General features: G+C 38.3%; 1 protein-coding gene across 2 annotated transcripts; it reads left to right on the plus strand.

Annotated features, from left to right (window-relative positions):
* Positions 1–2,921: 2,921 nt before the first annotated feature.
* Positions 2,922–8,517, plus strand: fbxo9 (F-box protein 9). 2 transcript variants are annotated; one of them, XM_037685404.1, is made up of 13 exons: positions 2,922–3,076; positions 4,553–4,627; positions 5,699–5,821; positions 5,905–5,962; positions 6,143–6,242; positions 6,499–6,629; positions 6,715–6,829; positions 6,931–7,049; positions 7,221–7,311; positions 7,723–7,818; positions 7,895–7,985; positions 8,122–8,276; positions 8,347–8,517. In XM_037685404.1, the coding sequence occupies exons 1-13, from the start codon at positions 3,074–3,076 to the stop codon at positions 8,453–8,455; spliced, it is 1,266 nt and encodes a 421-aa protein (XP_037541332.1). In that variant the 5' UTR covers positions 2,922–3,073; the 3' UTR covers positions 8,456–8,517. The 2 variants fall into 2 exon arrangements, with proteins under 2 accessions (XP_037541332.1, XP_037541339.1); XM_037685411.1 differs by having other exon boundaries at positions 6,502–6,629.
* The last annotated feature ends 5,637 nt before the right edge of the window (positions 8,518–14,154 follow it).

Below are 14,154 nucleotides of genomic sequence, written 5' to 3' on the forward strand. Positions count from 1 at the left end.
AGCTTTGTAGAAAGGTTTAAGCCACATTTTTGTTTTCTTAAATAACTTTATCTTTCATGCAATCATGAAAAACTTAATGTGCCAATTAGTGTGTCAACTGATTAATTAAAAATGGCCCAGTGAATTTACCTGTACCAACTGTGAAGGAAATATATTATTTATCGATCTGCTTCCAGATACATTACAGTATGTATGCAATATGCTTTATCATTTTACAGTATTAATAAACTTTATAACCATTTTTATTACTTTAAGTTCATTGTGAATGAAATTACCAGTACAATGTTTTCATTTTCAATTCAATTGTTAGGGTGATTGCTAACTCTAAATTGTCCCTAAGTGTGAGTGAGAGAGTGAATGGTTGTTTGTCTCTGTGTGTCCCTGTGATGGACTTGCGAGCTGTCCAGGGTGTCCCCCGCCTCTCACACAGTGATCGTTGGACATGAGCACCAGTGACCCCCGCGACCTGAAAAGGAAGAAGTGGGTAAAGATAATGGATGGATGGATGGATGGATGGATGGATGGATGGATGGATGGATTGATTGATTGATTGATTGATTGATTGATTGATTGATTGGTGGATGGAGTATGGGTCCAAGCACTGAATCTTGAGGAACTCCATGACTAACTTTGGTGTATGAAGAAGATTCATTATTTACATTTACAAACTGTAGTATATCAAAGAAATATGATTTAAACCATTTTAGAGTTGTTCTTATAATCCCAATATCATATTCAAGAAGAATATTGTGATCAGCACTGAGGTCTAACAGGACCAGTTTAGACACAAATCCATTATCAGAGACCATGAGAATATCATTAGCAACTTTCACCAGTGCTGTTTCTGGATTATGATGAGCTTTAAACCCTGACTGGAACTCCTCAGATTATTTCTGTTCAGATGTTCACACCACTGACCTGCAACTATTTTCTCTAGAATTTTTTTTGATGAATGTTAGATTAGAATTGGCCAGAATTCCTGAATTCAGATCACGTTACTTAAGTAAACGTTTATTACAGCAATCTTAAAGTACTGTGGTACATAACCCTTCGTTAAGACAAATTAAGCAGATCCTAAATGAGTTTATTAATTATGGGAAATACCTCTTTAAACAGACTGGTTGGGATGGGATCTAGCAGACATGTGGAAGGTTTGGATGAAACTAATGTTTTTGACAATTCAGAGAGCTCAACAGAGCTAAAATAGGTTCTAGTGACATTTTTAAAGCTGCCTCATCTGACAGGGAATCAGAGACAATAGCAGGAAGGATGGTGGTAATTTTATCTCTTAATTGAAATAATTTATAAAGAATCTCATGAAGTCATCACAGCTGTAAGGATACATGGCTTAACAGAGATAGGACTTTTCATGAGTATAGCTACAGTACTGAACCGAAACCTGAAGTTTTTAATTATCATCTATTAAAGATTAATAATATACAATTTTCAATTTGATAATTTATCGTCTGCAGACAGAGAACATACTGTAACGGAGTCTGTGGTTCATCATTTTGTTTTTCCACTTTGTGCGAGACCTTTAATGTTGTGATTCATTCCCAAGGAATCTTTAAGAAACGTTCATCTCCAGCGGCTCCCCTGTGCCTCTGCTTGCAGGTGTGGGTCAGGTTTGGGCTGGTTCTGATAAGGCGAAGGGGTGGAGGAGGTCCTGATGAGTTTTCTGAAAGCAACTTTTTCATTGCAGGAAGTTTGAATGAATCAGAACTCAACCAGAACAAGGCATTAATAATTAATACTCTCTGTGGGTCTTTGTAATAATTTAATGACCTGATCATCTCGGAATCCATTTTTTTTTTCTACGGCACCAACACTAAGGCATTTTTCAGACTTCTGAACAAATTGGAGCAAGATTTTGTACTAAATTACTGGAATTTTTACATTTTTGCTCATTATTTATTTTTTATTTTTTTATATTTGGCATATAGATAAACATGCAAGTGATATGTAAAAAAAATCATATTAGTTCCATACTTAACCACTAGAGAACCTTAGACCTAAGCACTTGTTTGTGAAAATAGTCTATTTGATGGGGCCATTAAAATAATAATTTTAATGGGTATTTAAAAGAAATATTCAAGCCTTCAATCCCTGAAGGGTTTCCCTACATTCACTGAAGGGTTAACTTACATTTAAAAAACTGTGTTTATATTTCATTAAATTTATTTAAAAAGCTGTGTGTTTATGAATCAAATTACTCCAGACACTTTTTTATCTTCAGAAATTGTTTATTTTGTATTACTATAAATATAATCCACCACCTTTTACTTTGCAAGAAACTAATATTATCCCATTTAAAGATTTTTTTTCCTGTATCTTGATTCATTTTTTAAATCAAGCATACAATTTATACATTTAAACATACAACGCGGTTGAAAATAGTTTGCTATGACGTAAGTCTGAACTGGTGTTTTGATTTATTTTAGTGTTTGTTTGTTTTTTTATACAATCAAATGATTTGAAATACATTTAAAAGATTTTTCCACAGTACGTCCAATTTACGATCTGCGTAATAAAAATCTATTGCAAACGCTATACAACTCTGTAAATATACAAGTAACGTATACACTTTTACCTTCTTTTGCTCAGTGTTTCTAGATCTTTGAAGATTCAGTGTACAACCCCTGGAAAGCAACTGTGCAATTGTTTGTTTGAGGCTTACTTTTCAGTCTGCGTTTCTGTCTACCTTATCTTAAACAGCAGCAGCAATTGGCACCCTTCAAAAGCTGTTCGGGGATGTTTCAAATCGAATGAGTTGCTGTCATATTCGACAGTATGCTTTTTATTATCGTTATTTTGATTTGCAAAACTGTCGCAGCCACGTGAAGCACGGAGCTCTCCGAAGAGAAGCAGGAGCGCCTCGGCGCTGCTCCTCCGTCCACCTTCGGCTCACTTCCTGTGTCACACACCGAGGCTCCGGGGCCGCTCAGCAAGATGGCTGCGTTCCTCCGAGCTCGTAAATATGTCCGCTGCGTGGTCCGTTTCTCCGACCGTGAACTGTAAACGGTACCGTTGACCATCTGCGAACACAACGAGGAAAGCCTCAAGCCAAAGTGTTATGGTGGGTCGCCATGTTTTAGCTGTTTGTTTAAAGAGATAAACAAGTTCTCCTGCTAGCTAGGTTAGCTAAACAAGTTCACCTGCTAGCTAGGTTAGCTAACGCAGCTAGCATCACCTGGTTTCCGCTTAAGGTAACTTGTAACCCGACTCGGTCCGCTCGGTTAGGTACCAAACTGTTTTAACCTGAATTTAGCTGTTGTTTATTCACCTACTCACAAAATATCTTAAAAAATATTTTTGTTTATGCTAGCCCAAGGTAACATTAGCATCACTAATGGGCGAGAGAAGTAGTTGACATGTTTGCAAGTGTTATCTACTATAATTTTTGTCGAGTCTAGTTTAATTATTACGTTATTTAATTTTGATAATCTAATGCATAATGTATATTTTCTGTTCAGAATGATGTTTTGCTACGGTTTATTGCGCTGTTTGTCTCGAGCAAAAAGGAAGTGTTTCACATTTGCGTTTTGGCATCACACTAGCATGGGCTTTGTATGTAAATTACCAGCATCACTAAACTGTAAATATATATATCAAAACAAAGAAATAGTCAAGAAAGCAGGATGTTTAGCATAAAATTTCAAAACAAGAAGAATCACGTAATAACACAGGTAAGACTGAGGAGGAACTTAGCCACAGTCCCAAAGTAAGGACAAATAATATATACTCAAAAAAAATTATTTAAATAGCTGTGTGAAATCAAAGTGTTTGTTTTTTTTGTCTGTGTAACTTCACGTTTCCTCCTTATTGTGTTATCCTGTTAAATTAACATCAATTTGAATAAACATCCTTCCTACATCTGCATTTTAGGTCAAATAACCTGTCAAATGTGCCACCTTAATTATAAAGTAACCTCCGCTCTAATATAATGAGAAGCTTTATTATGGCACGTTAAGTGTTAAAGTCTAAAGTGCAGAGTAGACTAAAATTCAAAACTGTTAAGACTTTATGTGACCCGTGCCAGCAAAATGACTCTAAGCGGTGCAAACATCATTTGCATAAAATTGTGTCAATAAAGTCACCATAAGTCTATCCTTGTAACTAAAGTAGCAAATAAACTTCCTCATCTTTAAATTAGTCTTCTAACAGGCATACTTTGAGAAGTTATCCTTTTTATTCTACTCCTTTTAATATTATTCCCGATGTTTTACCTCCAGACCGATAAGTTTTCACATAAACAAAGCTAGTTGTTGCCAGACCAGGTGATAAATCACCAAATTTCAACAAGCAACTCATCACTTTTTCAAGCTTTTGGGGTGTCACACTTGAAAATAATACCTCAATGTTGAAATTTGTTTTTTATTGTGCCTTCTTTTGCCAGCACGGATAATTTATTATGACTGGTCAGCTCCTAAAACAAACACATCTATATGAGTTTTGGTTAAAAAAAAAAAAAAAAAAACGGTAATCATGGAATTTTGACACATTTCCTCCTTCCAAAACTAGACTAGAATATAGTCTTTGTCTGTTTGTACAGGCTGAAGAAAATTCAAATATTGAAGGTATGTTGGAGGAGGACGAAGATGACAGTTCAGATGAACCAAACATTCAGGTGAGAAAACTGCACTGGAATCAATATTATGAAATAGTTTGTGTTTTTAGTCTTTTTTTTTGTTTGTTTTGCTTGTGTATTTCTGCTCTGCACCTCAACTGAACTGTTCAATGAATATTTTCTCACCTAGTTGTGTAGACCTATAAAGTTAAATTAACATTGTACCCAGGAGTTCATGCTCGCAGAAGCTACAAGGAGAGAAGCTAATTAGGCAACAATTACAGTAGTAAATGTGAATATACAAAAAAAAAATGTTTTCAGTGCAAAGTATGAAATCAAACATGAAAACGTTATTCTGTACTCAATCAGATGGTGCAGTTTTAAGATGTTTACGTTTATAGCTTTTCAGATGTATCGAATGCCGTTCAATACTAGGTCCACACTCAAAGTAAACGAAGCACTCAGCTGAATCTGCTGTTGGCAACGTTAACGCTTGAGTCACATGACTGACCTTCAAAAACTGGCTGTAGTCTGTAGGTCGACACACACATGATAGTGGGAAGCTTTTAATTTAATCGATTAGTCGATCAAATTCATTTCACTTGTATTTTTTTTTTTATAATGGGAGAAATTGACGTTTCTTCTTCTGCGAAAAAAAATTGTATTGAGTGTTGTTATTTTTTGACCTGCCAGGTATTATTAAATCTTATAGTTTAAGATGATTATCGTTGTTGAACTATATTATTGAGGCATTAAAAGAAATGTGAAATGCCCTTCAGAAATCTTTTTTTGTTTACTTTATTATGACTGAAACCTACAGTGGCGCTTGAAAGTTTATGAACCCTTTATAATTCTACATTTCTGCATATAAATATGACCTAAAACATCATAAGATTTTCACACAAGTCCTAAAAGTAGATAAAGAGAAAACAGTTAAATAAACGAGACAAAAATATTTCACTTGTTCGTTTATTTATTGAGGAAAATGATGCAGAAATATAGACAATTCTAAAGCGTTCACAAACTTTCAAGCACCGCTGTAATTGTTGAGACCGTTGTAAACTGTGGTGTTGTGAATGAAGTGATTGAATATTTTTGGTGTGTTATTTTCTATGTAATATATTTTTGCAGCTGGAGCTCACTGCGTTCAGAGCTCAGTGGATGTCCGAACTCAAACCCAGCTCCGGGGCGAGTGACCGACTCGCTCGAGCTAAAGGCGTAAGGAGGACTCAAGAAATTGCTCGGGAAGAAAAAGCAAGTTGTTGAAACGTTTTCTTTAGTCTGCTGCAGTGTGTTTAAATAAGACGTGCGCAGACTGACGGATTGTTCTCTCTCAGGCCACAGAGTTGTTTCTGAGAGCTGTGCAGGAGGAGCAGAATGGGGCCGTCTATGAAGGTATGTAAGCAGGACGTAGGGATGTGGGTTAATCTGTAGATGCTTCATATTGCATGTGAATAATCTCAGCTGAGTTTCGTTTTATAGTCATCCTCAGTTCTGTCAGAGCGCAACAAGGGTTTCCCTTTTTTTTAAATAAAATAAAATTAGCTTTATCTGATCTGTTGTTTTTACCTACAGCTATCAAGTTCTATCGTTTGGCTATGCAGCTTGTTCCCGACATCGAATTTAAAATCAACTACAGCCGTCCTGCTGACACGGACAGAGGTGGAGGAAACTTGTAAGTTGTCGTTGCATTTACGTTTATGACTTTCAAAACTTAACCGATTTGACGCTTTTACACTAAAAATGGTTTTCAATGGCCGCTGAGGAGTAAAGATGCATAGTTCACTGCACACTGTTTCATCAGACACCGAGGATAAACCCAGATTCAAATGTTTGGCCGACCCAGTCCCACTACAGCAAACACAAGTTGTTTTTTTGTCTGTGACAAATTTTAAAGTCTTGACTCCTAATTGAGTTTCTTTGTTCTGTAGCAGTGAAGACAGCTATGCAGACTGTGAGATTGAGGATCTACTTGCCTACTTTGAGCAGCAGATCGCCCTGGAGAGCGCCTTCCCAAAGATCTGCACTCCTGAGCTTGAAATGACTCAAATGCATATTTCAGGTAGAATCGGTCACTAGAGCTGAGATGTAAACACGTCTGAAGGCGTCAGCAGGTCTGACGTATGATTCGTGCTCTCTCGCTGCAGCGTTGCCACGGGAAATCCTGATGTACATATTTCGTTGGGTTGTGTCAAGCGACTTGGACATGCGAACCCTGGAGCAGCTTTCTTTGGTTTGTCGGGGTTTTTACATTTGTGCCAGGTGAAGTTTCCTCTCGACAGATGAAGAAATGAAAGGGCTGCATCTTTCTTAACAGTTAAATGGCCACTCCTTTAGTTTTTATAACGTCTGATGTTCCTCAGGGACCCAGAGATTTGGCGTTCTGCTTGTCTGAGAGTGTGGGGGCGCAACTGCACCAAACTTGTACCTTTCAAGTCCTGGAGGGAAATGTTTCTGCTGAGGCCGCGTGTCCGTTTTGATGGTAATTTTTGAAGCAGCGTTGTTATTTTCCGTGTCCTCATCCAATCTCGTTAACATGAAAAAACTGGCTTTATATTTTCAATCACAAAGAATATTGTGCTTTAAAAAGGGCTAAAATGTTGCTACAGTTCAAATCCAGCTAAAACCTCCCATGCATATTCTACTTGTACAGGCATTTATATCAGCAAGACATCGTACATCCGCCAAGGAGAGGAATCACTGGATGGCTTTTACAGGGCTTGGCATCATGTTGCGTATTTCAGGTAAATTATAGCTTTCTGTGGACATTTTAAAGGCAAACGCAGCGCTGTTCATTTAAACAGGAAGCTGCAGAGATCTTCAAATGGTCAGTTTTCATTGGTCTACTCTAGTCTTGATTTAAACACCTCCTAGTATTTTGAATTGGCACTGCTGAAGATTAAAGTTGAATAAAAGCATTTTAATAACATTTAAGATGAACTAAAATGCTCGTAAACACGTAAAAACAACATTTTTTGTTGTTGTTTTGCCTTGTTTTGTTTTTTTGAATGTCCAGAGGACCAGATTTAACTTTTTTAGATTTTTCTACCTGGATTATTGAGCATGCATCAGGATAAAATGCTCGTATTGCTTTTTTTGTTACCATTATTGTACCAGATGTTTACATGTATAAAGTATCAACCTTGGTGTTGCAGGTATCTCCGGTTCTTCCCTGATGGTCACGTCCTCATGCTCACCACCCCCGAGGACCCTCTGTCTGTTGTTCCCCGCTTGCGTACCAGAAACCCCAGGTACCCCGCTGATCGTCAAACAAATAAGAAAAGGGCACGACAGTCACTGTAATGGATTTTTCTCTTTATTTGGCAGAATGGATTCCGTTCTGTTCGGTCATTACCGTCTGTTGCAGGAGACGGACAATCAAACCAAAGTTTTTGCTGTTTGCAAGAAAAAAGAGGAGGTGAGTAAACCGAGGTTTGCTAGTTCCCATTCTCTTCCTTGGAAAACACGTGTAATAAATGCGTTGAGTGTTTCTTGTGTCGTATCCAAGTCAGCGAAGCAGATTCAGGATCAGCTTTTAAACTGTTCGTTGACAGAAAGCAGCTGAGATTCCGAGGAATCGGTTCTACAGGCGGAGCCCGGCTCCAGAGGCCGAGCACAGCTTCCATGTGGGACTGCGTCTGTCCTCCAGGGGGCAGCAGAGCTTCAGTAAGCTCGTGTGGATCCACCACTCCTGCCACATCACTTACAAGTAAGACTCGAGCGTCTGTGAGAAAAACAGTGTTCTCGTGTTGAAAGTTGACACTAATGACTGTTTGTAGGTTGACTGGGGAGACGGTCATCACAACGTTCGACCTTGACAAGATGTACTCGCCCTTCTTCTTTGCACGTGTGAAGAGTTACACTGCTTTCTCTGAGCAGCCGCTGTAAGGAGGAAAAAAAGACCTGTGCATGATCCCATGAACATCACAGAAGAAGCTGTGTCCCCATTAATAAAAAAAGAAGCATACTCCCCATTCTGTTCACTTAGTGCTGTAGCAGGATTATGGTGTTGCTTTTAAAACCCTCATGTTTCCTAAACGCAAGCATGTTATGTTTCAGGTTTGCCTGTTAGGACGCTTCTTATTTTCTGATAATCAGAAATTAGTGATTTGCTGAAAGCTAAACTAATTAGCAACCTTTCCCACTTGTTCCAAGCAATGAATGTTCACAATGTTTTGGTTTTTTGTTTCATGGTGCACTTTCTTCTGCAAATAAACTTAAAATGAAAACCAAATGAAAGTGATGAAATAGCATTTTGTTTAAATGATAAGCGCTGAACGACTGCTGAAATTTGAAGAGGCTCAATCTGAGTTGTTAAAGCTAATTTGAGTGGAATATTACGGTTAAGCAAAATCCATCCAAAGCCAAAAAAGTATCAAAACATTGACTAGATTAAGATGTAACAGAAAGTGGTTGAAAACAGCAACAGATAAGCTAAAGTAACTAGAGGCAAGCTAAAAGCCAATGCATGAAAATGTGAAAAGTAGCAAAAGTTTAGCTAAAATCCACAAGAAGTAAAGCACGAAAAGCAGCAAAACAAGTTTAAAAGAAATCAAACTGGCTTAAAGTTAAAAGCGGCAAAAGGTTAACTGAAACCTAAAGTAAAAGACTAGCTTAAAGCAAAACATCTAAAAGTAGCTAAAGGAGCTTCAAGGAGCTCTAGATATTTTAATGAGTTTGTAGAAAACACTTGTGAATAAAGGTAAATATTTGGAAAGTAAAAAGCCACGATGGCCCCATCTGAACGAGCTGAACATTTCGTCATGGTTTAAAAAAAAAACAACAAAACATGATGTATGCAAGAGAGGAAAAATATAAAAACAGGAACCCCATTGTGTGAAAGCTGAACAAGTTCTGCTTCCGTCCGTAGAACGGCATTAGGCTGGTTGTGCTGCTTTTCTGCAAAAAACAAAGGTCCTGTTACACAACCTCCGAGAGCTCACATTACAGATCTATTCCAGACTAGTGCAGCGTTTGTCTCGGACATGGATTTAATCCACATATTACATTTTCTGGGAACCAAGCGCAGACTGGGCCAACAGGATTTTCATCAAGGAATTAATCATAAAATAGTTGATGTGGATCAGATTAAACTATTTTTGACGTTACTTTTTTGCAGGTTTGAAAAGATTTTGCAGAGTTTCTGCTACAAATTGAATTTAAAAACTATAATGCATTTTGTGTTTTCACCCTGAGCAGGAAGCAGAAACGTTCAATTTAATTTGCATCATTTTACACATTATTCAGCATTAACTCATCCTTTTTTACTCATAGCGGTTTCATCAAGAATATAAAACTACCGTACGACTAATACTCGTTTTAAAAATCATGAAGTGAAAGCGTGTTCGTGTTTCAACACGGACGACAAAGCGGATGTTTTAACCAATCCGGAAGCTGAACTTCAGTAAAAACAAGACAATCTTATTTTTGTATTTCCTTCTTATAACTTACTGGAAAAACTTGAGCAAAACGGACTCACTTCACACTTAAAGCCAAGATCAGAGCATTGTTCTGACCAAAGCTGATAAACGGTGTTGGAAGACCTTGAATCTGTTTTCTAGATTTAAAACTGTTCTGATAATGAAAGCAGCCGTGATGACTGAACTGCTCACTGTAATCTCGTCTGAAGCGTTTCAACACTTTTCAAACAGGAAATGGACGCAATGCAAAAAACAAAGAAATCAGTTCCACTTTCAAAGAAACTACTCAGCTGATATGTTACGAGTTTTATAAGTGAGATTAACACAAGATAAACTGTCCATTCATGAGTTTTAACATTATTATTCAATTTAGTTTATTTCTATAGCACCAAGTCAACAGAAGTCGTCTCAGGGCACTGAACAGAAACATTCGTATATAAAAAAATAATAATTTAACAGTATTTATCTGAGGAGCAGACTGATTTGAGTTTAACTCCATCACAGAACGCTCATCTTGAACAAGCATGAAGGCGACAGTGGAAAGGAAAAACTCGCTAATGAGGAAGAAACCTTTAGCAGAACCAGGCTCAGGACAAGCGGCCATCTGCTTCGACCGGCTGGGTTTGATGGAACAGATACACAATGGCAGGTCAAGAATCACATGTTACGATAGAAATAGTATCAAATGAAAACTTCAATTTTAGCAATTCATTCAAGGAAATTAGATCAATTTGTCCTCTTAATAAACCTATAGCAGCATAACAAGCCAACCCTAACTATAGGATTTATCAAAAAGGAAAGTCTTAAGCCCAGTCTTTATACTGGACAATGTGTCAGCCTCACAGACAGAAACTGGAAGTTGGTTCCACGAGAGAGGAGCCTGATAACGGAAAAATCTTCCTCCCATTCTGCTTTTGGGAACTCTAGGGACCGAGCGTAAGTCTGCAGTCTGAGAGTGAAGTGCTCTGTTAGAAAAATATGGAACAATAAAATCTCTACTATAAGATGGAGCTAGGTTGTTGAGCGTTTTATACAATCGGATTTCTAATAAAGATCTAAAATCATCATATTGAACTAGTTGCTCATGCTGGACGTGTGTCAATAAAGAAAGTTCAAGTAGGTTTTATTGTCATTTCACCACATGTGGTACATGAGGTGGAATGAAATTGTGTACACAGGGTCCCAGTTAATTTTTTTTTACCAGTTACAAAGTATTGGTAAATGTTGTTTTAAGTCGTCTTCTACCCTTGTCTTAAAATTTGGTTAATGAATTATTTTGTTACAGCCCATCTAGATACTGTACATTTATTGAAATCGATCCTTAATGTCCTTATACAGCATTTACAGCATTTACAGGGCTCTCTGGCACTGCCCTGGAGTGGTTCCAATCATACCTGACGGACAGAACAGAGTTTGTCTCCATTGGGCGTGCCAAGTCATTGAGCCATCCTGTTTCTTGTGGTGTGCCCCAGGGATCAGTCCTGGGACCCCTTCTTTTCAACTTGTACATGGTACCACTTGGGTGTATTATCAGCAGCTACGGGGTCTCATTCCATTGCTATGCTGATGATACTCAGCTGTATCTTAAGCTGGGAAGCAATGTGTCTGAGACCCCATCTACATCATCTTCAGCTACATTTTCTCCACTTTCTTCTCTTTCCACACTCACAGCTTGTCTGGAGGAGATAAAGGCATGGATGCAGCAAAATTTCCTTCACCTTAACAGTTCAAAAACGGAAGCAATTCAAATTGGTACTTCACACCAAATTCAACAACAAAAAATCCTCAGTATCTCTTTCTCTGGCCAGAACATTTCTCTTTCCAATGCAGTTACCAATCTTGGTGTTATTTTTGATTCACAACTCACCTTTGAAAGCCATATAAAGCATATATGTAAAACTTCTTTTTTTCATCTTTGAAATATTGCAAAGCTTCGGTCTACACTGTCCTTCACCGATGCAGAAAAGCTCGTCCATGCCTTTGTCTCTTCCAGACTGGACTACTGCAATGCACTCCTCATTAGGATTCCTGGCAAGAACATACAGAAACTACAGTATGTCCAGAACAGAGCTGCCAGGGTCCTGATGAGAGTGCGTAAGCATGAGCACATCACCCCTGTACTCCGTTCACTTCACTGGCTTCCTGTTTCTGCCCGGATCACTTACAAAATGTATCTGCTCACCTTCCAATGCTTGTACGGTAATGCACCATCTTATTTAAAAGAACTTCTCACCCCTCATTGTCCTTCACGCACTCTCCGCTCTTCCAACACACATCATCTTCTCACTTCCAGGTCTCGATCCTGCACAACAGGAGACCGGGCTTTCTCCTGCGCTGCCCCTCGGCTGTGGAACTTCATATCTGAGGGCTCCACAGACCGTGACATGTTTTAAAAAGGGTCTTAAAACCTTTCTTTTTACCCACTTTTTTAATTGATTGCACTGTACTTTTTTTTTCTTTGTTTGTTTTGTTTTTTTATTCACCCATAGTTCTTATTTGAGTATTTTATCTGCATTTTGTGCATTTTAAGTTTTTTTGATGTGTTCATTCTGAGGCGTTATCCTCCTGGTTGTTTTGCTCTCGGTTGCTTTTATGGTTGCTTTTATCCTGATGCTATCTGATGTTCACTCTTTGTAGCACTTTGAGATTCACCGTGAATGTAACGTGCATTATAAATAAAAGTTATTATTATTATTATTATTATTATTATTATTATTATATTGACTTTGTTTGTCAGCTAAAGGCTAAAGGAGAGGAGTTATGTTTGTCTTGTTATGGCGAGGGCGGGTGGGGGAGGAAGGACTTTACTGAAACTCAAATGTAATTATCTCGTGCACATCCAAGAATAATTCAGTAGGGGAGTGGTGGCGCGGAGGTTGTAGAGGGTGGGCCTGTGATTGGAGGATCGCTGCTTCGACTCCCAGGACTTGCAGCATCAAATGTGGGTGGGACGGGTGGAGCATCCACACCTACCTCCACCCTCATTTTCCCCACTCTGGGACTTGAACAAGGCCCTTAACCCCCACCATCTGCTCCCCCAGGTGCCCTAGATGGCAGCTCTCTGCTCCACACAGAGGGCTGTGGTAGCTCGGTGGTCTGTGGTTGCGTCAGGAAGGACATCCGGTGTAAAAACCGAATTAGTTCGCTGTGGAGACCCCTGAGGAAGGGAGCAGCCGAAAGAAGACAAATATTTTTTTGTTGTGGTAGTAGCTGAAAGTCTTTCACAACAAATACTCTGAGCGCTGAGTTCTTCTGTGACATCTGGCAACGTCACATCAGATTGCAAATAAGATTATTTACAAGATTTGAAAAACTTTAGATTATCGTAGTTAGGAAAGGCAGCGGGCGACATGCATTCCTTAAAGGAAAGCTGGATTTTTAATTCTGTCATGAAGAGTCATTTTCCACGAGGAAAACAAGCAAGTTTTGCTGTTGGGAGTTTATCTTTAAATGTAACAGGGATTAAAGGGCGAGCCACAACCATCCTTATCAACGGTCGCCATACAATGACCCACTCAGACTGGATTAAAACAAAAGTCATGTTTTTTTTTTTTTACATTCATCTATACTTCCATGGCTTTTATCAATAACATTTGCTTTCTGTAGTACTTTCAGCAGAAGACCTGAGATGTAAATGCAACTTTTGATCTTCTCATTTATCACCAGTCAGGTCGAATAACGATATGTTGGAGACAATGCGTCTCGTTTCACTGAGTCTGCAGCTCTGCAGAGTCAAATTAAAGCATTTGTTCTCCAAACTAACATTATTTTACAGGAAGTGAAATGAACACATGACCTTTATATCCGTACAATCTTCCTCCTTTCAAAACTGTTCAAACGTAGAGGAAACGTTGAAGTCTAGTTAGACGTTCCTTTGCTAAGGCCTGCAGCTGCGTGGTTTAAGCATAAAGCTTCAATCTAAAATGCACTTTTAGCAGTTTTGTAAAATGATTTGAGCATAAGTGATGTTTAAAATTCACATCAGGTCTGAACTTGGTTCACTAACCGAAGCTTCATTCAATTCCCTTGGGTGACATCTACTGGCAGTAGCGGTTGTTGCACCAACTGAAGTCCTGTGAATGTGATGCACTTCTTGCGTAAATAATAGCACTTATGTATTTATATATGTGTTGTACATATGTTTTTAGTACCTCATTAAAGATTCTG

The sequence above is a fragment of the Nematolebias whitei genome, chromosome 1 (assembly GCF_014905685.2).
Source record: "Nematolebias whitei isolate Nwh7 chromosome 1, NemWhi1, whole genome shotgun sequence".
NCBI classification, from domain to species: Eukaryota; Metazoa; Chordata; class Actinopteri; order Cyprinodontiformes; family Rivulidae; genus Nematolebias; species Nematolebias whitei.